Source organism: Onychostoma macrolepis, chromosome 03 (assembly GCF_012432095.1).
Source record: "Onychostoma macrolepis isolate SWU-2019 chromosome 03, ASM1243209v1, whole genome shotgun sequence".
Taxonomy (NCBI): domain Eukaryota; kingdom Metazoa; phylum Chordata; class Actinopteri; order Cypriniformes; family Cyprinidae; genus Onychostoma; species Onychostoma macrolepis.
The window spans coordinates 37,698,024-37,724,667 of record NC_081157.1 but is presented as its reverse complement, the minus strand read 5'-3'; the positions used below and the strand labels follow the sequence as shown (position 1 = coordinate 37,724,667).

Below are 26,644 nucleotides of genomic sequence, written 5' to 3'. Positions count from 1 at the left end.
TGCTTAAGGTGACATCCACAGTACCTGACCATGCTGACATCATCAGAGATATGTCAACAGATCTGTTAGGCTAACATGGGTGTGACATTTGCCTTCCCTTGTTTGTTAAGAGTAATACGATGTGTGTTGCTAAAACATGCACGTTAAACCAGTGACCTACATGACCTTGAGCCAGACTCTTCAGTCAACATTGACCACCAAATAGTGCACAAATTCTGAGTAAAGTGACGTACTTATGACCAGCTAGAAGAGTGTATTTTTAGTCTTGCAAGGGAAATGACAGAAATGGTTGAAGATATGGCGAACGAATTGGCAGAGATGAAGGAAATGATACACCGGAAGAGGGGAGTGTGCTTTTGTAGCCCACAAGTGCAGTAGATGTAGCAAAGGAAACAAATGTGCAACTTTTTTTCATTTCAAATGTTTCTCATGTTCCAGGCTCGAAAAGCTCATTTAAATATAGCTTAATTAATTCCGGTATAATTTCTGCCATTGAAAATTGAAATGACTGGGGGATATAACATATCCTAATTTATTTTATGTAATTAATATCATAGTCCATCTTCATAATCCCTGCAGCGTATGTATGTTTATACATACTGTATATAGGCTACATACACTGCAGGGATTATGAAGCTTGACCAACGGTGCCCTCTGCTGGACAAATGTGTGCATTACTTGGTGAAAACGAGGCTTGTTTGGCGAAGACCTTTAATTAGAGAATCCTAGTGCACAATCATTATATTTTAATAACGTGGTCTTAATGTATTCAAAAGTTTTAGGATTTATTTGAAATGACAAAAGCTTATAATCAAATAATGGTACATTCATTAAATAAGTCATTTATTATGTACAGAATATGGACAATTTCAACCTGATAAATTTTAATGCTAACTGACAACACACATATTTAGTTGATTATTTTTTAAAAATGCTATAATTATAAAACGATAAATGTGCGTTAGTCAAATGGAGTGATACAAAGAAAAAAAATCCAAATTGTGCGTCAAAACACAAATACCTTATTAAATGCTTTGAAATGTAGCTTAATTTAAATGTTTTTCATTGAAAATAAAGCAAAACTCTCACTTAAACAGGAGCAGAAAAATCCTACAGTTACCAGGAACACTATACAAACTGTTTAATGTTTAGATATGGATATTTCACAATATTTTACAAATAAAATCTTTCCAAGACATTTCTCGTAACCGTTAAATAAATAGGAAAATATTTTTTCACAGAAAGCCTGACCACAACACCACCACCGTGTAAGCGAACCCTGTGGCTACACACACAGCAGCAGTGACCTCTAAGTGCTGAGAGAGAGAGAGAGAGACAGACAGAGAATTAGCACCCTGAGAACCTCATTCATCATTTCAAGCTAATTCAGTCCTCTGTAACCATTAATGTCCTTTTCAGTCTGTGTGCAACTGTTTAAAACGATCAGATCCCCTCAGTTCTTCTGGCTGCTTCAGTCGTGTTGTTCAGTGTGGCCGATGATCTTCTTCTTGCGTGCAGATACCAGGTCATAGAAAGGGTCTTTTGTGATGCAAGCTCTAAGAACAAAAGAGGAAACAGTTAAACCTGGATGCAGTTTTTTTTTTTTTTACTCTCAGTTCCTCTGTCAATACTAACATATATATTTTAATTTGATTGTTAATGTACGACTAAGTGTGTGCACATTTCTAAACATACTTGACTTCCTCTTTCCCATGACCTACAAAAACACTTTGCTGAACTCAAGAAAAGTCACTTGTTATCTTGCCATCAATATCTTAGTGTCTGCATCATATCTATCTCTCATGTTTTCTTGAATTTTTATATTACTTTACATTTGATTTCTTTCTTGTTTTTAATCCTCATGTTGTATTCTGGTCGTTTTGACCCAATGAGGATTCTTGTTACTAAAACAATACAAGATATATTTGACTAAATTAGACTAAAACTTACTGACTTTGCTTACACAGGACATAACAACTTCCCAAATAATATTTTTTAGAGAATTTTTCAGATCAGTGAGGCATGCAGTCTACTGTATCACTTCCTAAAAGACATAAATAACCTGTGCCAACTGAAAGAAAACAAGTTTTCAAAAAGATTGGATTCAAGATTCAATGATAATATACAATTTTTAAAAGGCCAGTCATTTTTAACACCAAAATTAGGTTAAAGCACAGAGGAAGGTTTAAATCATTTGCGTTTAAAACAATTTACCATTATGTATGAAATGTTCTATATAAATAAACTTTTAATAACACGATTGCTATTGTAATAATGTAAGCATTAGCATAATGGAAAAACAGGGCAGAAAACTGGAAATTTTTCCTCTCCTCTTTTTAGTGAGGTTTAAAACAGATGACTAGTTCACTTATTCACTCTTCACTACAAAGTGAATGTAACAGTATGTTATATGAGGTCCCAAAAGACAAGAAAAATCATCACTTCAAATCATGGATTCCAAAAATATCTGGATTTCAAACCTCATTTTGATGTGGTTTGAATTTCATTTGTAAACACTGGATGAAACATTTTGTTTTCTGGTGTTCAAACTAGGGTTGTGTGCCATTCAGAAATTGCGAAAAATGTCAAAATCAAGCCTGTTTATTTTTAATTGCTCAACTGAATGAATCACGTATACTGTGCTGTCTGGTACCTGATGGCCTGGATCCAGTCAGCACACTCCTCATCAGAAGCAGCACTGAGTCTGTAGGAGTGATGTTTGCCCATCACAACTCTGCCATCTGTCTCTGTTTTACATGCCTTTATCGTCTCTCCTTTACGATAAGGGCTGAACAACTCCAAACAGAACTGAACGCGCATGTTTTAAAAGAGAAAATGCATATGCTGTCATTTACAAAAGGTTACATTCCACAGTTACAATGCCATGTTATATCACACACATTTAAATGTCACTCTGTATTACGAGATGCTGACTCAGAAAGAAAAAACAGAAATCAGGATCTGAGCATAGTTTCATCAAAGCAAATCTAGACGTTGCTGACAGAGGTACTGTTATCACTCAGCACTGACTAAAACAACCATAAAGAAGCAGGTGTACTAGAGTCTAGAGAAACACACTATCTTTTTGGATCAGTGATAATAAATGAAGTGGAATGGAAAAAACATGGGAAAAGTACCTGTTTGTGTGCATCCTCCACTTTTCTAACACTCAAGTTCTCTAGCGGAATGATTCCTTTTGGTTCTTGGTCCTAGAGAGGGGAAAGATTGACTTTGAATGCTTTCACTTTCAATATTCTTATTTAAATTAGAAAAACAATTGTTTTAAACTGATTTTAATGTGTTTTGTGTAAAGGTAGAATACTAACAGTGGTATATTGGAAATAGTAGAGACAGCCATCAGTCAAAATGAACCACCTCCGCTTCCAGGTTTTTATTCGGCCACCTATGGATTAACCAGAATTGTTAGTAACATTTAGATAAAAAAAAAAAAAAAAGATAACAGAAAAGAACAGATAAATAACAGTCAGTTCCGGTCCTCTATCCCGATTGGCTGAGCTGCACTGGGCTATTTCACTGTTTGGACCAATCAAATTGATTATAACAGGGATGAAGCTTCCAAGCTAACCGGGAACATTCTCAGAACTTTTGGTTAATGTTCTCACAAGTTCAGTCCAAGTTAAGAACTAACGTTTTTCTAGCAATGTTAATTGAACGTTCATTTAAAGTTGTCTGGTCTTTAATAATGTTCTTAAAACGTTAGCACAAAAACATTATTTGTGCATCTGACATGGGATTTTTCTGAAACATTTTTTAAATGATACTACTTGTTTAAGAATGTTCAGAAAAATTCAAAAGATTAATGTATGTAAAATTATGAAATGGAAAGTTTCCTTAGCGATCGCATAACCATGTAAAACAATATTTTAAAACTTTTCAAAAAGGATGTTTTGAAAAGGTGCCATAGAATGCATTGATACAATATTTTTAATTGTTCTCTGATATCTACATAGAAGATATGTGGCTTAGGTAAGGGCAAAAAATCTCCAGGAACGGTTTTACATGTGCATTTGCAACCCTAGGATTTCTCCCTAGAATGAAATGGTCTGTTATTGGCTTATTTGGAAGGGTCATGAATAATAATGTTGAGCTCTGCTCTGATTGGCTGTTTCTCAGTGCGGCTCATTTCAGTAGCTCACACAGCAGGAAGGAAACACAGGGAGGAAAATATATATTTCAATACTTTCTCTCTCAGTTATATTGTTGGGTAATTATTAGTGGTGGGCATAGATTAATTTTTTTAATCTAGATTAATCTCACTGTAATCTTGGAATTAATCTAGATTAAAATAGCTCATTTGAATTCTGCCAAGTAGATCAGAATAAGTTCACTACTAGTAGTAAACAACTAGCAGTCATCAAGAATTTAATATTGATAATAACATTGAAGACATTGTATGATTATTCCTTAAAGATAAGGTTTTAATAGTTTTAGTAGTAGTAGCCTATTACGTTCTGCCCAATGTCTTCAAGTGAAACCGAACTTTTATTTTGACAGGTTGCCGTGAGGATAGTTTTTCTCAAATGAAACGCTCGACTGCTCATGAAGTGACTCTCAGAGCAGCTCTGGAGATGTTGTTCATGTATTTATGTCCTCATTTAGTGAGACGACAGACGTTAATATCGCTGCAAGCTTCACGCAGTCTTCAGTATGAGTAGTGAACAAACCCGTGCGTCTGCGCCATACATTAACACAGAGACACACAGAAGTCATATTTAAATAGACGTTTTGCGGCTTAATATTTACAAATAGGAGTGGGAGTGTGTTCACTTGTGTGTGCGCTTACGTGTGTTTGTGTGTGTGTGTGTGTGTGTGTGTGCGCGAACCGGGGCGGAACTCCGCTGTGCGCGCGATACAGAGAGCGCGACCATGTAAGGTAGAGACAGAAATGACTTGCCAATTTCCATTGGGAAGCTTCTTAAAAATAAATTTTCCCTGAAGCAAACCCGGCGGCTTCATAGCTGCATCCATGTTAGCACGCATACACACAGGTTCGAAGACTCGTTCTCGCCCCCTACAGTGCAATTCGGCTAGGTATACATCCGCGCTAAAATATCAAGGTGAAAGTCATCATAGCTTGCGTAGTATAGACCCAGCTCCCAACCCAACTTTGAGAATAGATTAACGGCGATATTTTTTTTATCGCCCGATAAGAGTCTCGCGTTAACGCAGCACGTTAACGCTGATAACGGCCCACCACTAGTAATTATACTGTATATAAAATGCGGGCATCAGGGAGCCACTATTAATATGCGGGGCACTGAAACTGCTTTCAAATGCACGATCGCTTTTTACTTTCGCTTTCGAGATTCGCGATCGCACGAAATCTGTTTATATTATGGAGCGGCAGTACTTACAGGGCGTAACTATTAGTGATCCCGACTATTACGTCACAGTCAGTGTTATGTTCTGATTCGCCTATTTTTCATTGGTCTTTTTTATTCACGATATTTACATAAGAAGGAGGAAACAATGGTGTTTGAGGCTCACGGTATGTCATTTCCATGCACAGAACTCTTATTATTCAACTATTCCAAGATAAATACAGTTTTCCATTCTATGGCACCTTTAATAGGAACACATGAAAAATGTTGTGTACTGGTTCTTATGTTATCATTAATATGCACAACACTTAGTGAGTGTTAACAATACACAAGAGTAACAAACCTTCTTTTAGAAGCCAGCCCTCTCTGTCAGGATTAAAGAAGGTGTGAGTGAGATCATTGCCGTCATCTTCTGGGATCTTAAAGGGTTCGTTCTTAATGCTCTCATAAAGTTTCTACAGGATGTGTCAATAAAGAGATATTATTAACAGATGATCATTGTATAAGACAAAATCATGACTCCAGCAATGGATTATCAAGCCTTCAAATATTCAAATGTTCAATGAATGAAAAAAAAAAAAAAAGTAAAAAATAGCTATAAAATAATAGCTAAAAATAATAATATATTTATGTCTTCCATGAAAATGTGTGTGTGATGGCAAAGCTGGATTTTCAGCAGCCATTACTCCAGTCTTCAGTGTCATATGAAACTTCAGAAATCATTTTAATATGCTGATTTTATGCTTAAGAAACATTTCTTATTATTAACAATGTCAAAAACAAATGTGATGCCTTATATGTTTATGTAAACCATGATAGAACACTCAAAAGAACAGCATTTTAATAGAGAATGTAAAAAAATAATTTTTCTAGATGTGAGTATTTGGTTTAGTAAACTTGGAAAATGTGACCCTATGACCTCTCTCACCTCGAGTAGTTCATTGGGAAGATTTTCTCCATGGTTGATTCCTCTGTTCATGCTAATGAAACGTTCTAGTGTGGTCTTGTCTTTCACATTGGGGTTGTGCAAACTTGTGTTGAGCATGATGATAGCAAAGGAAAGGATGTAGCAGGTGTCTGCAACACACATAAATACACACGTTTTCAAATGTCTACATGTAAGTAGTCTACAGCAGTGGTTCTCAGCTACTTTTACTTCAGGACCTAGATATTAATGCCTTTAAAGTCAGACACTGAGATATATAGGCCAAACAACATTTTAACCCCAACGATTATTAACAAGACACAGGCTGGATAAGGAAAAACCACCATTTTGGTTTCTAATTGTCTGTTGAATTTGGATGTTTTCTTTCTTTTGGCAGTCAAACACAAAATCTATCCTCCAAATGCAAAGGTAATCTACCTGTGGACTGAAAAACCCCAGCGTTACAGGTGCAGTACCGCAGAGCAAAGGCCTCCATCATGCGGTCGATCTTCTGAGCCTCACCAGGTAGACGGAAACTCCACAAGAACTGCCTATGTCCACAATCAAACAATCACAGATTCACCCAAAATTGAAAAATAAATATGATCTGAATATGTTAGAATGACATATGAAACAGGTGAGATGAGGATCTCCACTCACCTCAAAGCCTGAACCAGATTAAGATTTGAGAACTCATGAAGGTCAACAAAGGCCTGCAGGATCTGAAGGTGGATCTCCTCCCTGTGGATACAGAAAGGAATCAACTCTTTTTCTATATCAAAGCAAGAAGGAGTATGAGCCACAAAAACATCCTCCTCCTCCTCCTCCTCATCATCATACCTTTCTCCTAAAAAGTTGCCAATAGCTGTTTTATTGAGGCCTTCTTCTTTATAGAGGAACTCTGCCACAGCCTCTGGTTTCCACACCAAAAGTTCATTGTCCACTAGGTACTGGATACCCTGGAAATAAACACACACAATTAACCTCAATGAAATTACCACATACCATTGGCACTACTGTTACCAAACATTCATTAACAAACAGGATTTAAGATAGAGATCATGATGTATGATTTGCTGTTGGTCTAATAACTACATCAACTGTAATTTTTATCAGTGAAATGCACATGCACTCTCTTTTATATGCAGGTTTCATATTGTCTGGGGGTGGGTTTACTGTTTTACTGTTTTTACTGACCATGTATACCAAGCTACTCGGAAAATGCAGTGCAGCTTCAGCTCACTTGTTCTACAGAAACACAGGATGTGGTTCTATCACTCTTTCACGGTCTCCTTCCACCCCCTCTTCCTTTAACCTAGTTTAGCTAAATCTCCTCGTAGTTGTGAAGCTGTTGCATTACGTTGTTTTATGCTGCATGCAGCTCAAATGATTCATAGTTCATACCTTTTCTGGGTCCATGTTAAACTTCTTTTTTCCACACTGGACTCTCTTGTTCTTCATAACATTTTTACTAGAGGAGAATTTAAAATATGACATTATTGTGACAAAAATGAAAACACTTCCAGCATGTTATGACAATATAGTGTTGATTCAGGTAAATCATAAAGTGAATGTGTAGTGGCTGATGCAAATAAACTAATCTCATCTTTTTTCTACCATGTCCATACATAAAATTAGCAACGTCACATCTAGAGCTAAAGCTCTTCTCGTAAAATTGATATCAAGAAACAGGAAATAGATACAAGCCCACGCTCAACGATGGTGTTTCATGATGTGAAAAAAAACCTGAACTTGCAAATGTTAACTGTGCATTCATGGCAGAATTCAATTCAAGGAAGATGCTGCAGCTTCTAATGCACATGCAAGCATGTACACATAGGCATGTATTGTTATGTAAAATATTAAAATACTCAAAGCACCTTTTACTGACCAGTGACTATAGAATGCACATTAAGTTTGAGACCATTAACTACTGTTAAATGCTTGGCTCTAAGAATTCACATTTTTTGTGTTCAGTTTTGGGAGACATGGATAGAGATTGCTATAAGTAAAGAAGCTATTTTATTAGACATTCTAACCTTAATCTAAACAACAAATGCTATAAACCCAAGTGAACATAATGAAAGTGGATATGAAAATGACCACAATGATTAAACCCTGTCATAAAGAACAGTGCAACACAGAAAGAAACTACACACAGCAAAAATATAATCTTATAGGAAATGTCCAAATGCTGGGTTTATCGATTCTTTTTGTAGTTGCTATGGTAACTCGGGGGTGAGTGATAGCGGTGAATACTCACTTCTCATCATCGGCCTCCATCGTTTGAATTTCTGTCATCATGTTTTCGATCTCCAGCCTGAGTTTCTGCAAGAGTGGAAAAACTGATTAGCCAAAGCTTTGTCTACATTTGATGACATATAGTTTACAAATACTGCATCATTTGCTTCACAAAGTTTTGCAAGACATTTTTTCTGGTATTTATTTGCTTAAAAGCCTTTATCGTTATGTATGATGCAATATGCAGAATGACACTATAAAGCCACATACCTGAATATCATCTAGAAGCACATGCTTATGGACATCAGTCTGCCTCTTGTCATTTAAATTGAAAGCTGAAGGTGCTGGAGATGACATATATATCAACAGTTAGCAACAGACTCACATCAGATGCCTGATCTCACTCTCATGCAGAAAAAGAATTGCAAAAAAGAGAAGGAGAACAACCTAAAGTGCAAACACAGCTCAAATTTCTCAGCTAAATATATCTCTGCTACCTTAGTTTCAGAGAACTTCCCCACATAAGATGTATTTTAGCATATTAGTGGTTGCATTTACACAACACTGAAATTTCTGTGGATGCAGTCACTCAAAATATTTATAACAGATATTTTCCACAGTGACAAGTGTGGAACAGCATATGATTTCATCGTAAAGTGTCATTAAGTCTCTGTTTGCATTTACAATTTAAAAGCTGTCCAAATTTGAAATAATATCTTAATTTCTGTTTCTTTAATATTGCACATATACTGTAGGCCTTTACAAAAAGTCCAATGTAGAAGTTTGGATGAAGGTGCTATCACAGGTGTCCCAGATGCAATGGTATATTTTGCCTATAAAGTCCATTATTCACAGTTCAGCTCAGAGACAGAACTTGCAGCAGTCTCAGACCTTAAGAAAATGGTTAAGGAGGAACATACCTTTCCCCCAGAGGAAGCTGTCCTTTCTTTGGGTTCCCATGCTGGCTGTGCTGCAGGGAGACTGCAGTAAAACAGGAAGATCAGACTCGGAGTCAGTGCACAGACACACATTAGTGCACACCAAGACAAATGTTAAATCTGGAAGTAGCCTACTAGGCTATATTAGATAACAGACTGTATTAAAATGACTAAAACCTTGTCTTCACTATGCCAGTTTTTCAGCATACAGATAAATAGGCTAATATTCTTAAAACAAATTTAACATGATAAAATATAACCCCAGCAACAACATAACAGACGCAAAACAAGATAAAAGTAACATAATAAACCTCCTAAAAGCGATTCCTACGACTGGTGAGAGGTTATAGATGTACAAGGGTGTAAAACTTCTCTCTTACACTAAGGAAATAAATTATAAAGTAATGGTACAAAGGCAATGCAAAGTTGTTGTTGTTTTTTTCAAAAGCCAGGTAAAGTGGTGAAAACGCATACCTTCATAAGTGTAACTCAGTGAGCAGGTACTCGGCGTCGTACAGTACGAATGTAAACGTGAACTGCGCTTTAATTGATGAAGAAACGCCGAGTTCTTGCGCGAGCCAGGGTGACGTCACGGCCATGAATGACAGCTGAGCTCCGAGAAATTACTTCCTCAGCGTTTCCTCAACATTTCACAGTTTTTTCTTTCTTTCACAAATGTCAATTAGATTTGATCAAATTTCAATTCAGAGAATCCACTGACTAATAAATGAGAATCCTCCTCCCCACTGTTAAAAATAGTCAATAAAAATAGTCCTAATAAATATTCAATTTGAACAAATTCTAAATGGTCAATTAACTCTTTCTTTCTTTCTTCATCCATCGTTTAGTAGTCATCCTGTACTTACCAGTGGACACAGAATCACACAAAAGCAAAGGTTTCAGTTACCAATGCCATTGCAGAAATGAAAAACAATATGAATTATAAGCTGGAAACTGGAATATATGACTGGAAACTTTATTAAATGTCAGTACCCATTATTTTGACTATATGTTTCAAGTAGGGTACAACGGGGGCTAAAGGCGCCTTTGATATTATTTTCATTTAAACCACTAGATGGCACAAAAACATTCGCTTTTCAGCATGCACGTGCAGATTTATCTGATCTTTGACGCGATTGCGCGCAGCAGCGCGAAGTTGATTCTGGGCTTACTTCTAATATTTTATGTTTTTTTTTAAGTGTTGTAGATTTAAGTAGCAAATGAGAATCGCTAAAATTAATGCATACATTTTGAGACAAAGGTCTTCTTTGTGAATTAATGCAACAGTTTTTAAATAACGTAAGAATATGTAAAAGTATGGTATTTGGGGTAAAAAGAGCACCTGCTGTTGGGGCTAAAGGCGCACAGTAATTAAAATGATAATTAATAGATCGCTGACGTTTCCATTTGTTGACATGACATGGTTAGATTCAGATGGTAAATATCATATATTATGTTTGGTGTTCATATTAGAGATAATCACCATGTTTAGAATGAAACCATCACATTTAAAAACATGATATTAATCATATCATATAATAAAATATCATTTGTTGTTACTACTGTAAATATATTTTCAGTTATTATTGGATCTCCTTCAATGCTTTCAGAATCTTTACTTATTAAAATGATTTTGTTTCAGTGTTTTAAAATATATTTTTTTTATATTAACATATTTTAATGACAGTATATTTATTAACAAAAATATTTTTATATATTTTTCAAATTAAGCAGAAAACAGTACAAACTTTGCTAAAGTGATTGTTTTGAACAAGTATTAACTTAGACATTATTAAACAAAACATTATTTTAGCTGAAATATTTGTATCAATACCCCCGTGTGTGGGGTAAAAGGCCCCCTTTGCCACCTCATAAATTTATAAGATTTTTAAACAAAATAAACAACTTGAATGATTTATTTTCGCACAAATTCTGTTGCTCCATTAATGTTCAATACAACGCATATATTGTTTCTGCAATTATACATTTTAGGCGCAGTGAATAGCACATTTTTTCTTAAGGTGGGCCTTTAGCCCCGTTGTACTCTATTACTAAGATCACTTTAGTTTTTTTAATTTTTAATTAAATTTTTTATTTTTTTTAGGTAAACATTACTAGTGCACTTTCAATTATGATTCGACATTGCCCCCTTGTGGGCTATAATGCATATAACGCACTGATATAAAGCGCGTTCATGTCTTCCACTTAAAAGTTAAATACTTCCTCATTTAGTTCGACGTCCAAAACTGTCACAACCACATGAGCGAGTGCGCAGATTAGAGAGAGAGAGAGAGAGAGAGAGAGAGACTCTGACACACTGAAGTAGCAAATCTGTTTCCTGTATTGCAACTTAGTTCCTTAACAGTTGTTTTACAGCGGCAGCCGGCAAAAGTTTGCCAAAAGTATCGGAAAATGCAAGCAATAAAGTGTGTGGTGGTCGGAGATGGGTGAGTGAAAAGTTTAATTTTTAAACTGATTTATTTGTTAATATCTGTTTTTCATCGTTTATATTTAAAAGTTGTTTGTAAACATTATAATGGTTTATATTTTCTTGTATTTTTAAGTATTTATTCATTTGAAATTTGACCGTTTTACCGTTTTCATGGGCACTGCAAATATCTTAAAAGCGCTTATTTTATCTACTTCGTCTGTTCTCTAGTTTTAATTTCCTCATTTGTCACGTGAGATACCTTGTATTTTAGTTTATATAGCCTCAGGGTAAGGTTGGTTGCTAAATACGGTCACGCCTGAATACACTTAATATATCTGAGATATCTTTCTCTTTTGGGTTGTAAGGGCATAAAATAACCTATCTACAGGTTCCGTGATTTAACTTCTACTACAGTTGTGTTTGGCTAAAAGAGATGTGCATTGTGCAGTACTGGGCTGACAGATTGGGGGTCACAGAGATATTTAAGGGCTTGACATTCACGGGCAAGTTAATACACCTTCTGGCTTTTGCCATTCCTCTGAGAGTGTGCAGGAAGTAATGCCACACATAATGCATGTCAACTGATTTTCATCAAAAAAGGAAACAGCAGTCGCAGATGGGTCACATTCTTTATAAGGTTTTATTCTGTGAGTGACAAGATCATGATGAGAATGTTATGAAATCATACCGCCTATACCAGTGTTTAAGACATAATTAAAAAGGTTCCAGGGAAGGATTTAGTTTTTGCCTTATTAATAGATTAAAATAATTACCTTGGCTTTTTAAAACCTCTTTGTTTAAGGAAAGAAATGTGTAATGTGTGCAAGTTTATAAGCTTGTGTGGGTGTCACTTGTTGCAGGATATAAGTCCTAACTTGTGTATCTTTTTTCCTAAGTTTTTCTTTTTTTTTTAAGTGACATTAAAAATAATAATTTTGTATAATAGGAGTTTGTATGAACCCATTTCTACGTCTGATGTTGATGAAGCCGCATTAAAATCTTACTGATGGGCCTGTTGTGGTACGAAATTCAAAAACATGTTTGGAAACATTGGCATAGGCAATTGGGCACTTCATCAGGGTGTAAACATTTGGGCTGTTACTGGTGAACCAAGCATGTTTCCATGAATGATGCAACGTAGCCGTGCAAGGAATACAACGAGTATCTTTCATTGTGAGAGTGCAGCCATACAAAGTCAAGTTAAGCAGTCAAAATGTCTTTTTTAAGATGACTGACAATGACAGAGAAGCAGATTCTCCTTTATTCCTTTAGACCCAAATATATCAAGCCTGTGTATTGCTTTCTGTTAAGATTCATAACCATAAACACAGACAAATGTGTTAGGTGTTTCTAGAGCATATGCTGACCTGCAGACAGTGATGATTCAAGGTGGAGGATGAGATTGCTCTGAAACATGTGAGTCTGAATCTGCTTTTGGAAAGGGGGAGGGAGAATTTGCGTAGGAACATATATAAGGTGATTTGCGACATCACTTTATCTCATCTGCTTTATATAACGCAGTGAGACAGAACTGGAGAATAAAGTGATGCTGATGAACTACAGATCTGGAAGCAGAGCGGGATGCTGATGCAGCGATTATTAGGGACTGAGGCTGACGGTTTAAAGTGTTGACATTGTAATTCATTGACACGACAAAATGCACCATTTATGGATTTTGGCCAAGTTAAGTGCATCATCTAACATGGCGAATGGTAGCAGGGGAGAGAGGTGCTTTCGCTTTGAGGATATCCTGTTTAAACCCTGTGCACAGTTCTCCATTTTGAAGCTGCTAACTTCCTCTTGCATTCGATGCCGTGACCCAGCTTCTTAAGTTCCTTATATTGCTCAAAGATTAACAGGGTGACATTCCTCCTTTTACACACTGACAGAGAAAAAAAAATGCCCCAAAAAGAAAATTATGTTATTATTATGCACTCATTAATGAATAAAAAAAAAACCTTCATATAGATATTTTATACAGTGATAGTTCAACGTGACCGCAACCTATCCAGCTGCAACACGGGCTAAAAAAAAAGCATCATTTAAAACCACAATGAATTAGTTCAAATTAATTGTGCGCTAGGTTTTCTCTCATTATGTTTAGCTATCACTGGAGAGCTAATGAAATAATGTTATTGATGACTGTATTATATTTTATATTTGATTTGAGATCTGCAGCAGAGAAAACAACTTCAGTCTGACAACACACGGTCACTGTGAGCTGTTATTGTATGGAAAATGTTTATGTGAAGATTCTTAAATTATTTTGTGTGTTCCACTTCTAGTCATGCTCAACTACTCTTAAATATTAAAACCTCTAGAACTCAGACTTACTAAATGGTTATGTATATCATGAATGGTCACACTTATACTTTTTATTCCATTGACTTCCATTCATGCATGCAAATGCGGTAATTAGTAATGCAACTGCTGCGGTCCAAATTGTTCCACTACCTAAACGTAAAACCTGCAGGTTCGCAGTGTTGCAGTAAAGTGGAGTAGATGGTATTTTTTTTAAACATTTTGTATTTAATATTATGTTGAATGCATGTCTTTAAGAAGGATGCCATGGAGTGTGACGTTATATCACAACCTTTGCAGTGTCCAAAGAAATTCCAGTGTGTCTACAGAATCAGTCCTGTTATATAAACGTTGTATAGCTGAGTGAACAAAGATAAACAAATCACATTACGTCAGGGCAATAATTCAACAATTTCTTTTCTAATTCAGTGATTTTATTTATTTATTTTTTCATATTGAAGGTACATACTTTAACTCTTGCATGTGTCCACACAAACCCTGTAGTGCTTTGATTCTTTTTTTCCCTCTTTTGTTTTGTTTTTAACCCTGATGCTATCACATGGTGAGTTCTCTGAATTGTCATGAATTCCAGGTGGACATTTTCTTCTGTTTCTGTCACATCTGATTATCACCTAAGTATCAGTTTCTGTATCAATTCTCTCTTGCTTTCTGCGGAAGCCAGCTCTGCTAAAACACGAGGCCTTGCCTCTATATCTTTATACGATCAGCTTAAGATCTGTAACCCACAAGAACAAGACATTTACACACGCATAGCTATCACACTGTTTTACATTTGTAGGAGTTACAGAAAATGCTCATGTTTAATCAAAGAGAGAGAAAGAGCATGAAGATGTTGAAGCAACTAAGGGCACATTTTCAAAGACACACTTCAAAAAGAGGCTCGCTGTCTCTCTTCCTGGCTGACACCGCCCAACTTCCTGTCATCCTGTCACGACGATGCCAGACCCCATACTGAGCTTTCTCTTGCTCTTTTTCTCTCTGAATCTATCTCTCTCCCTGTATCTCTCTATATCTGATTCACAACTTCAAAGAGCTTCAGAAAGCACCTCTTAACCGTTATCTCCCACTGTTTTCTAATTATGTTTTCAGCACACTGCCTCCAGTGTGTATTGAAATTTTTTTGTATTAAAATGTATTCAACTATGCTCAGTGGTGAAGGCATGTTTGATCTCCACAGTGGCGACACTCACAGACACAGTTCTGTTAATATTACTTTTTTCGTTGTTGTTGCTACTTGTCAAAATGGATTACGGAAATTTTATGTGGACGTTTTCTGTTTTTGCTGTTGAATCATGGCTTATAGTGCACAATACATCAGAGCCCAGCCCTACATTCAAGTGCACACAAGTCTGGATAACTACATGTGGTTATTATCATGTGTGTGTATGTATGTGTTGTTTGAATGCCAATGCAAGAGCGAGAGAGAAATCAAGCAGTGAGTGTAATAAAGATAGCAAATAGTTCTGATGTGACTGAACGTGTGTAGCCTGAGGTGTGTGGTTTTGGCCTTGCCCTTGAGTAGCTCCAGTGTTTCTTGATGTGAGGGAGATGTAGCCACAGGCTCCTGAATCCCAGCATTCCTCACTCTCGCTGCCTGCATGCATCAACATGCGCTCCACTGGAATTTGTACACTCGTAAGCTCTTCTTTCAGCCCATCTATGTATTTGCTGCTTCAGGTGACCTGTTTTCATACTGAATGTCATCTTCTCTTTTTGAGTTTATGTAAGCATGCCCAATTGTTTTGAGGTATTTTGTGTTGCTCTCCAGTCTGCTGTCACAGCACTGCATGTGGCGTCACTATCACTGAATCTTGAGTGTGACATCTGTTTTTTTTTTTCTTCTAGTTAAATGAAAGTATTTCTGAGTATGTGGAATTAAAAAAAAAAAACTGCTGTTGGTTATACAGTAATACCCGTAAAAGGGGATGCACAAAAAAAAAGAAAAGAAAAAAGGAACATATTTGTATTTCTACTCAAAAGAATATTAAGTTAATTACAGGAGTGAAATACACATGGGGCCATTTAAGGATTTTATGACACTCAGTAAAGATAAAACTGCATAAATTAAATAATTATCATCCTGTTAACAGCTAATTCCACCAATATGTTACTTCAGATTGCTGTTCTTTTCACAGCAATCGTGACTGTCGTCGCAGAAGTCAGTTCCAGTCAAAACATATTTCACACTTATACCGCAGCTTTAGATATTTAACCAGTTGTGGCACCCAGACACTGAAACATGGGTGCACAACTCGGACGGCATTTGCACGACACCATTTTCAACTAAAAACATTTTGAATTTTTTGGTCTATTAATTTTACATGACACTGACATGTGCCTAAAAATGCTAACTTTTGAAAACAGGTTTCAAAGCACAAGTTTTCAAAATGATACTGTGTTAATATACCTGTGTAAACTATGAAAATGTGAATTTGTGAAAACTGTGACATCACCAACTACTGGCCTGGCATGCATAATACAGCATTTTAAGTGTTTTTGCGGATCCATGTGAATAGGGATTGTTTAGGCAACGTTGTCATCTGTTTGCCAAAAAAAAAACACACAAAGAAAAATCTTTTGCGTTTTTAGTACATTGTTGTTGTGTAAACGTACACCCAGTTCTTGGAGGGCCACAGCCCTGCAGAGTTTAGGTTCAACCCTAATTCACGAGTTCTCCTGCCCATCCAGTCTTAATAGTTAATGATAAACGAACTTGGCTTGCTGTTGTCAACAGAGAGAAAGAATAACAGAAATAGAGGAGGAGATGGGCAGGTGGAGGGATGCCAGAAGTATTGTCACTGCAACAGTGTAATGACTGTTACTTAGACTCGTAATGCTGATGGACAGGACTGAATGATTAGGCTCATCCTGAACCTATGTTTGGAACTTCATTTAAACCAACCTGATCCAGCTCATAAAGTCCAGACTACATGGTATCTGTGTTGGACCAGGGTTGGAACTGATCTGCCTGGCTGTGGCCCTTTAGGAAGTGAATTTTGCACCCCTGCACTACACGATTTTTGCCCTTATTTTAATAGGCATTGTGACAAAATCAAAATCAGAATTACATCGACTGTATACATGAGTGAAGATCGCTATTTTTGAATTATCAATGAGGAGATCCGATGCTTGCCCCGTCCTCGCCTTTTTATGATTGGTCCAGTGTTTTGAAAATGACTGCCGGTGTTCGGCTAGTTACTCAAAAAATTTAATATATTACTCATTACTTGTTACTCCTTTAAAAAGTAGTATTATTACTTATTACCTTCTGGCAACAGTAATTAGTTACACTACTAGTTACATTACTTTTCTTTCATGCCACTCGTAAGTTGCATATCTTCCCCATACAATTCTTTTAAAATGTAACAATATATTTCTGCTTCATCATTTGACCACAATCCACATTGGATCGCAGTCAGAAATTATTACAAACACTCAGTGATGAATAATAGTAACATTTAAGTAAAAGTGTTGTAATGTGTTAATCTCATTAATTGTCAGATGTAGCTTGAAGCTAATTGTAGCTATAAGTTCTCTGTTTTACTTGTATATGATTATATTCCATGATGTATTTTATCAAAAGAAATCATATAAGTTCATAAGAAAATGTTTCATTCTCTAAAAAGATTTGGGTGGGCAAGTCATGTAATGCCACAACTTCCATAATCCCACAAATTTACATATCAGTATTCAGATCATCCTTTCTCCTGACAAAATCCATGTAATGGCAATATTTCCATCCGCTGAATGTCCTGCTGCACTGGTGACTTCATGTGCCTGTGCAAGTTGTGAAACTTATGAAAATAAATCTAGGAATTATTGGATTGTTGGACTTTAAATCACTAGGGGTTGAGGCATTGAAAGTAACTTAGTAACTAGCTGTTTTATGGATGGTAAATGTAATATTATTACTGAAATCTTATTAGTAATTAGTTACACGACTAGTTACTGCAAAAAGCAATATTATTACTGTAACTAGTCACTAGTGACTAGTGACTAGTAACTGGCCGACACTGCTGACAGCAGAGCTGGTGTCAAAAGTTTAAATTCTTCAACACCACTGTGCTTAACAAGCAAATGCCGCACATACTGTATGTAAAGAAGTTCCGCATGTTTATGTACAATTAAAAAGCCGTACAGTGGCATGCAAAAACTCGTTCTGTGTGAACCGGTCCTGAGGTAGTTTAGCTTTGAGCAATGAAAAACAATAGTACAGACGAAGTGAATACAGAATCCCTCCTTTCATGTATGGTATTGCTGTATGCGGTTAGGATTTAAATATTCTTGAAATTTGACCACATGCAATGTTCTTTGTATTTGAGGACAAATGTGTGAATTCACTATGGAAGTACAGTAGCCTACACCTGCTCTTCTTATTGGAAGATGGTTACAGATACCTAGCATTCTTTGAAGTAATTTTAGCAGCATGTGTTTTACTTGAAAGTACATTTATGTTGTTTGTTTTCCATCATTCTGACAGATAACTAAATGCCTGTTTTCTTCTTTGTTGTTTGTATTTTTCAGAGCTGTGGGAAAGACCTGTCTTCTCATCAGCTACACTACCAATGCTTTCCCTGGGGAGTACATTCCCACAGTGTGAGTACCACAACAATTTGAAATGTTTATAGTTTTATTTGAGAAATTTACTCGAAATATTGAGAGATTGTGTGGGTTGTGCGTTTTCACTCAGGTTTGATAACTACTCAGCAAATGTTATGGTGGATAGCAAACCAGTCAACCTGGGCCTATGGGATACAGCAGGACAGGAAGACTACGACAGACTGCGGCCACTGTCCTACCCTCAGACGGTACAATCCACCATAAACATTTAGTGGGACACGTCCCCTTAAAAATTTAAAACAGTGATCAATCTATGTTTTTGACAGATTTTAAACTTTGCAGTTGGTCAATTTTTAAAGAAGTCTCTTATGCTCACCAAGGTTAAATTTTTTAAAATCAAAAATAAAGTGAAATATTAATATTGTAAAGTATTAATACAATTTAAAATACCTGTTTTCTATTTTAATATAAATATAATGTAATTTATTCCTGTGATGATAAAGCTGAATTTTCAGCACCAATTACTCCAGTCCTCAAGAAACATTTCTGGTTGTGCATTTTCAAGTTTGCTGCTTAATATTTTTATTGAAATGCATTTATTTGAAATATATATTTTTGTAGCATTATACATTTCTTTACTGTCACATGTTATCTTACTGACCACAAACTTTTGAACAGTAACATTTATTAAGTTTATTTGTGAAAATGAATGTCCTCTGATGGTATTTTGCAGGATGTGTTTCTCATCTGTTTCTCTCTGGTGAGCCCAGCATCGTTTGAAAACGTCAGAGCCAAGGTGAGTCCTTATGGGTGGTTTAGTGTTGTTCTTAATAGAATACAAGCAGCATAAGCCTACAGACAAAATCCAGTAGCAATTCACATGCACAATAACCCGCTGCCATTCTGTGCATGCTTATAACATTCCCACATGTACACATACCTTCATGCATGCCCTTAAACAATTGCTTTGCATTGGACTGGACACTAGATGCCACTGTGCATTAATCCATGATGCATTTGCTGACCATAATTACAAACGTTCATATTCATATTGAGATAAATTGGGCATGATGTCAGCATCAGCCTCTATTAAAAAGAATTCAGTTCAGACATTCACAAATGAAGGCTGAGTTCCATCAGTGGTATTCAGCTGTTTTGAAAAGCAAAGTGGTTTGTGCTTAGGACGCATTTATCACACATAGCGTCAACTTTACCTGTATGTTTTCCAGCCTGCCAAAAGATACATTCAGTAGAGACTCTATTTAGTAAGTTATTTATCTACCTCACACTTACAACCCCCCCTAAGGGAGTATAATAACAGTGCTAGCAGCTCGGCTGACCTTGACGTGTTCTCCATTAATGCAACTGTACACACCCTGACAGAGAGCATTTTCAAGATTGATCCCAAAAGGGAAAATGACGGTTCTTTGCAGAGTGTCCTAGGGGCAAAAAGAGTGCCGTACAGTCCTCAAGGGTTCAGGTGATGTGGATAGGTTCAGGAAGGCTGGTTAGGTCACCTTTGACTCTGGATTGTGTTTCTGGGATGATATCTTGTATTACTAGGATACTTACTCTTTGCTCCCTTAAGCCATTAGGATTCTAACAAAGGAATGTAGTGTATCCTGCTGAAACAGACAGCTTAGACCAGCAGTCCTGGTTTAGCTAGTTAAGAAGCCTGGCATGCTATGGATCAGCATGTCTTTGAAGAGAAAATGTCCCTGACATTAAAATTCAACTACTTTGCGAGGGATATGTTCCCTTTAGAAAGCTAAAAGTTACCCCCCCCAGAACATCCTGTTCTCTCTATTCAAATCAATAGAGTATTGTTGAGATAAACATAGACATCTTTTCTTGTCGGAAAAGATTATTGATTCCAGGATCTGTGTTTACATCAAAATGCAGTTTGACTGGAGAAAATCAGCAATTATCTTAAACTTAAAGGCATAGATGAAAATTATGTTATGATTTTCACACCAGCATGACGTTCCAAATGCGTATGACTTTCTTCTGTGGAACATAAAAGAATATTTTGGAAAAAAAATGTCTTTTTATTTTTTCACTAAAATGAAAGTCAGTGGGGTCCTGTGTTGTTTGGACCCCAACAGCCTTCAAAAAATGTCCTTTTGTGTTTTGCAGGGGGAAAAAAGTTACTTATTTAAATGCATACTTATTAAAAATATAAAACTTTACAATAAGATTCAATTTAACATTAGTTAATGCATTATATAAACAATTTTGCTGCATTTTTAATTTATATTAATGTTAATTTATAAATACATTATTGTTCATTGTTAAATTATGTTTGTTTATGATACACAATAGATTAACTAATATGAATTTATACAACAAATTTATAAATGTAAAAATATATTAGTATATAGAAACTTACATGTAAGTGCGTTGTTTATTGTTGTTCATTTCTTTTGCATAAACTGACTGGTCTTTACAACAGTTTTAACAACCATTTTGCAAAGTGTTACCTGTACAGAGTGATAGCAAAACGTTGTATTGTGAATATTGGCTGAATTAAGCTTGGTAATATAAAGTTGCATTAGTGAGAGCGCAAGAACCTAACTGCAGCAGCGAACGTACAAAGAGAATTGACAAAAAACAAAAAGAGATTCACTTTGATGAAAGGAATCATGATGATCCAACACAAACAGAAAGATAGCTTTGTAATACTGTACCGTCCTAGATTTCTTTTCATTAATAAAGATGAAATGAACGAGCAACGAGAACGAGAGATTCTTTTCTGCTGAGTTGTTGTTATTATGCCAGACCTTATCAAGGCCTCCGCAGCATGTTTAAGGTGCCTGAGATGGAACGGAAAGCAAATTGTTTGTGATATCAATAATTCCAGAACCACTCGAGGCTTAATCCGGTCCAATTTACATTGCTTAAACCAGCACTTGCATAAACAAGTACGCAAACAGCCCTTTGAATTCTTATTAAGTTCAAACAATGGCAATCTCATCTCGCCGGTTCCTTAATGCTTTTTGCTTTCACTCCCAATCAAAGACCTTCAGAAGCTTCTTCCACTCTTTGCTTTTTCTACCCTCCCGGTCGTTCCCTTTATTATTTCTACAGTATATTCCTGAGAAGTAACCATGGTAACACTGGCCATATGCTAATGTAGTCTTGATAGATTGCGCAAGGTTGAGGAGACAAATTAAAATCTATTTAAAGTGGGGAGGAAAGCGCATACATGCACTGGGGGTTGTAAGACGTCTCATGGCCTGTGTTTACGCATCCATTCGGTAGCAATCACCTGCCATGGAGATGTTAAGTGCGAAGAGATAATTTCTCATTACTGGGCTGGTAGTACCTGAAAATGGGGTGCTGCAGTAATGCTTTGCTTTGACTAGATTAGTAAGCGAGGCTTAGGAAACTGAGTAGTGACCCCCCGCCCCGCCAATCATAAATGCCACTACAGATGCGCTGATTTATAACGAAGGCCACCGTTTTGTGTTTCTAAACCCTTTTGAAGTCTCTTATTAATAAGCTTGAAGAGAAAAAACAAAGACACCTTTAAGTTGCATGCAAATGCCTTAATAGATGAGCATCTGTAGATCAAATGCAGGACTGAAAGGGAATTGATGTAGGCTAGTGCCAGATTTAGACCCTGAGTCATAGAGGATATGTTTGTTTACTGCTTTCTTTAAAGCGATATTGTATGCAGTTTAGCTCATAGTGCAGTGTCTGTGTTTTGTTTGTCTGCAGATCTGTGCACGTCCTGATTTTGCTGAGTTAGATGTTTTCCTAGGTCAAGATATTTTGTTGACCCTGAAACAACATTTTAATCCAAAAATTTAGTCTTGACCATATCCCTACACCTAAACCTAAACTTAACCATGAGTAATCCCTAAAATCAGATGAAATGATAGATGAATGACACTGGTGTACAAGCACTAAACACTGATTGTAAGCCTAAACTTCACAAAAACTATAAACTGGTTCTTCAAATCTGATTGGTTAATCACAATGTTGTTCCAGGGTCAACAAAGATGTTGATCCAGGAACATGTCGCACTTGGTAAAATCAGGTTCTGCGCAGATCTGTAAATCTACAGTATAAGTGTAGTGCTAAATTGTTCTTTAGAGATCAAAACATCATTGACAGTTTTAACTTATAAATGGATATCTGTGTTGTTGTTTTAGACAGTGTTTGCTGATATAAAACTTGTGCATCTGTTGGGAGGGCAAGGACACTGTAGGCTTACTATATCAATGCTCTTTTGCCCATGCATTGTCCACTCAAGGTCTGCTCAACGTGACAGCATGGGTAGCTTTGTGCAAGAAAACAATGGTGTTTGTGATTGAGGCATTCTGAGGCCAGGCCTTGAGAAGCGCAGCAGTCCTTGTGCACCATACGTTTTCATAAAGCTTTTTTCATCTACTCTGCAGTGACTAAGTTAGAAACAGTTTTTGCTGCATTTTTCACATAGTCTGCACACTTTCTGAGATACCGCTGACATTGTTTTTGTGCTGAGCTTTAACCAATGATTCCGTCAGTGCTTTTCTGAGGAAAATCTTTTCAATAAAAAGGCCTTGGCACATTTAAAAATGACAGGCGTAAAGTGGAACAAACTGAACATGTCCATTAGTGTGAATTTGAAAAGAATGACAGACTTGCATAGACATTGGTTGTGGAAAGGAGCAAGCAGTAAGAGATCAACTGCATGAAGAAAAAAAGCTTTGAACAGCTTTGTAGCCTGTGTATTTGACAACAGACAGGCAAAGAAAAATACCACAGAGTCTAAAGATGGACTGATAAACAGATGTGAATGAACTGTTTTGATCTGCTCCTTTTCTCCCTCTAGTGGTACCCAGAGGTGAGGCACCACTGCCCTTCCACTCCAATTATTCTGGTCGGCACCAAGCTCGATTTGAGAGATGAGAAGGAGACCATTGAGAAGCTGAAGGAGAAAAAACTGGCACCAATCACTTACCCACAGGGTCTTGCATTGGCCAAAGAAATAGGTAAGGCAGCAGCTTTGGATTTGTTGTTTTTTACATCACTGGATGACAGTTTGGCGTCAAGATGTTTTTTTTTTTTTTTTGTCAGAAATTATTACTTTCATTCAGCAAGGGTGCATTTTTGATCAAAAGTGACAGTAAACACATTTGTAACATTATAAAATACTTCTCTTTCAAATAAATCCTGTCCTTTCGAACTTTATATTCATCATTTGCAATAAGAAATATTTCTTGAGCACCAAATCAATTAAAATTAAAATAATTTAATTATTTGCTGAAGGATGATGTGACACTGAAGACTGGACTAATGGCTGCTGAAAATTCAGTTTTAATTTTTTTTTACATTTTAAAATGTAAAATATATACTACACTTTAGTATAGGGACCAGTTCTCACTATTAACTAGTTGCTTATTATCATGCATATCACTAGCACATTGACTGTTTATTAGTACTTAAAAAGCACATATTCTGCATGACCATATTCTACATCCCTAATCTTACACAATACCTAAAATAGCAACTAGCTTACTAAATATTAATCAGCAGTAATTAGGAGTTTACTGAGGCAAAAGTCATAGTTAATGGTTTGATAATAGGAAGAAAGACCTTAAAATTAAGTGTGATATATATATATATATAAATACAGATAACAGTTATTTCACATTGCAATTATATTTAAGTGTTGTTGTTTTTACTGTATTTTTGATCAAATAAATACAGCCTTGGTGAGCATAAGAGACTTTGAAAAACATTCAACAATTCTTACTAACCTTTAAAATTTGAACAGTTCTCCATTTGAGTTATATATTTCTGAAATAAGGCATCAAAAACAAAAAAACTAAATATTTGTTTTCCACTTTTTTAACTCCAGACTGCAAAAGTTCTATTGGAAATCTGTTCATAGAAAAAAAGAGAGAGAAAAAATAAGGCTTAAGATACAAGACAAATGCAAACACTGTTTATTGTCTGGTTTCTTTGTAACATATAATTACCACATAGTCTCTAAATACACAAAATTACAAAGCGCTACATATCAGGCCACAGATTTGGATGCTAAATGCAATTTGTTCTCAGTGTGATTTGATCTAGCATTTGGGAGAACACATGGGCTAGTCCTCCTACACGCTCAGATATGACAGATTTGTGCACACCTAATACACCCAGACATCTGGTGCTAAATATCCCACTCAGAGTGGATCAGAGATGCTTCTGTATGCATACAAACTATGCTTATAATATATATAGATTGAAAAGAGGTGTTGTTAACAAACCTGATCTGTGTTTGTGTGCGAACAGATGCAGTAAAATACCTGGAGTGCTCTGCTCTCACTCAGAGAGGTCTGAAGACAGTGTTTGATGAGGCCATTCGTGCTGTGCTCTGCCCACAGCCCACCAAGGTCAAGAAGAAGGGCTGTGTGCTACTCTAAGGATGCACGGTACATTTTATGTGTGTGTGTGTGTTTTCTGTTGAAACAGAAGTCAGAGAGGGAGAAGTGCATGCATAAAATTTAAGATGCCATTTCAATTATAGTGAACAGCTTTTGTTCTATTGCTGCTTTGCAGTAGTCAACTTGCAAACACGCTTCCACGTGGAAGTTAACGACAGTAATTCTGATTCATGTCAAAGGCTATTTTTTAAAAAGAGGATGTGAGGAGATGCAAAAAGTAGAACATCCACTGACCTTTTGTTTTTTCTTTCTCCAGATACATCACTGTAAAACAGGTACCAGAGAAATCCACTGGTTTTCTCCCAGAAACCAACAAGGGACGCATTTACATTTCTTCTCTTTTTAGCAGAATATAACTCTTGAATATGTAACATGATGGCAATGAAATAATATTGTTGTTTAGAAAATATTTAATCATATTTGAACTGATGTATTGTGTTATATTGTGACTGGTTGTGTTGGAGTGTTTTTGTTGGGTACGCAGTCGTTCTCAAGACAGAATAATAGAGATGATCTTCATTTCTGGACCAAAAAAAGCACGAGTACTTGTTACACAGAGTTGAACTTGGAGGATTGTTTTGACCTATGAATCACATCCACATAATACTTATGTAGTTATTTTAGGCAACAATGGCAAAAATAAACTCTACAACTCTGTTTCCAGACAGTTGTGCTTTTTTCTCCATCCACCTGATGTCTTTTTTGCCACACTGAAAAATGTTGTAGAAACCATTTTCACTCAGAAATTGCTAGTAAATCTCTCTGTTAAGAACAGTAATGCATGGAATTAAAGGTAACACTTTAAAGTAGAAAGACTGACAGTATGTTTTTGTAAAACATACTCCAGTAATCTTCAAAAAATCATTTTTTACACTGCACTTGTCTAAAGAATTATAACACTCATAACAATTACAACACTCATCGCTTCCAGTGAATGTATTTTATAACACTTTGACAAAGCCCTTTGATTCAAGTCCTCTAAGGTACCAATTATAGTTCCCGATGTGATACAGATCAGCGTGTTTTCCCCATTGAGAGCAGAACTATGACTTGAATAGCTTCTCATTGCTTCCTGAATTGCTGAAATTGTAACAGCAGAAATGTGAGCTGTTATTATGATGGCACTCTCTCAGCTTACCTGCCCCTCCTCTACTATTAGCTGTGTGGACTTTGTGAGGAAACAACACGCCAAACATTGACTTCAATGGGACTGTCGTGAGCTCACATCAAAGTGTTGCCATTTACGGCAAGTCTTGATGTGGCACCCTCTTCATCTCATAGGTTTAGCAGTAAAACGGTGTCAGGCCTGTTTCACAACACAGAGTTTAGATGCTGAGCCTATTTTTGCTATGTCTGGCATGCTAAACTCGGCACAAAATATGTGGAGCGTGCACAATAAAACTATTTAACAACATGGTATTTTATGAGGCTTTTATGAAGCAACATAAAATAATAGAGTG

The 26,644-nt window shown here is 36.3% G+C and overlaps 2 protein-coding genes across 2 annotated transcripts; one reads left to right on the top strand and one right to left on the bottom strand.

The window, feature by feature from the left end:
- Nucleotides 1-822: 822 nt before the first annotated feature.
- cyth4a (cytohesin 4a) lies at nucleotides 823-10,009 on the bottom strand. Its single transcript, XM_058771938.1, has 14 exons — nucleotides 9,921-10,009; nucleotides 9,429-9,489; nucleotides 8,779-8,852; nucleotides 8,531-8,595; nucleotides 7,672-7,738; nucleotides 7,108-7,226; nucleotides 6,928-7,008; nucleotides 6,706-6,818; nucleotides 6,271-6,419; nucleotides 5,686-5,797; nucleotides 3,327-3,403; nucleotides 3,138-3,209; nucleotides 2,654-2,808; nucleotides 823-1,556 (listed from the first exon to the last, which is right to left on the bottom strand). Exons 1-14 carry the CDS (start codon nucleotides 9,924-9,926, stop codon nucleotides 1,472-1,474), a joined length of 1,236 nt encoding a protein of 411 aa, XP_058627921.1. The 5' UTR covers nucleotides 9,927-10,009; the 3' UTR covers nucleotides 823-1,471.
- A 1,675-nt stretch (nucleotides 10,010-11,684) lies between these two features.
- rac2 (Rac family small GTPase 2) lies at nucleotides 11,685-25,847 on the top strand. The gene is made up of 7 exons (XM_058770143.1): nucleotides 11,685-11,893; nucleotides 18,724-18,795; nucleotides 18,890-19,007; nucleotides 19,493-19,555; nucleotides 23,579-23,738; nucleotides 25,033-25,172; nucleotides 25,441-25,847. Exons 1-6 carry the CDS (start codon nucleotides 11,859-11,861, stop codon nucleotides 25,161-25,163), a joined length of 579 nt encoding a protein of 192 aa, XP_058626126.1. The 5' UTR covers nucleotides 11,685-11,858; the 3' UTR covers nucleotides 25,164-25,172; nucleotides 25,441-25,847.
- The last annotated feature ends 797 nt before the right edge of the window (nucleotides 25,848-26,644 follow it).

What these genes read in the sequence shown, in the direction of transcription:
- cyth4a (XM_058771938.1), bottom strand. An exon ending in TTAACATGGACCCAGAAAAG is followed by an intron (nt 7,227 to 7,671) that starts GTATGAACTATG and finishes GTTTATTTCCAG; the next exon opens with GGTATCCAGTACCTAGTGGA. An exon ending in ACTATTTCCAATATACCACT is followed by an intron (nt 3,210 to 3,326) that starts GTTAGTATTCTA and finishes TCCCCTCTCTAG; the next exon opens with GACCAAGAACCAAAAGGAAT.
- rac2 (XM_058770143.1), top strand. Translation starts at nt 11,859, where the DNA reads ATGCAAGCAATAAAGTGTGTGGTGGTCGGAGATGG. An exon ending in TTGAAAACGTCAGAGCCAAG is followed by an intron (nt 19,556 to 23,578) that starts GTGAGTCCTTAT and finishes TTCTCCCTCTAG; the next exon opens with TGGTACCCAGAGGTGAGGCA. An exon ending in TGCATTGGCCAAAGAAATAG is followed by an intron (nt 23,739 to 25,032) that starts GTAAGGCAGCAG and finishes GTGTGCGAACAG; the next exon opens with ATGCAGTAAAATACCTGGAG.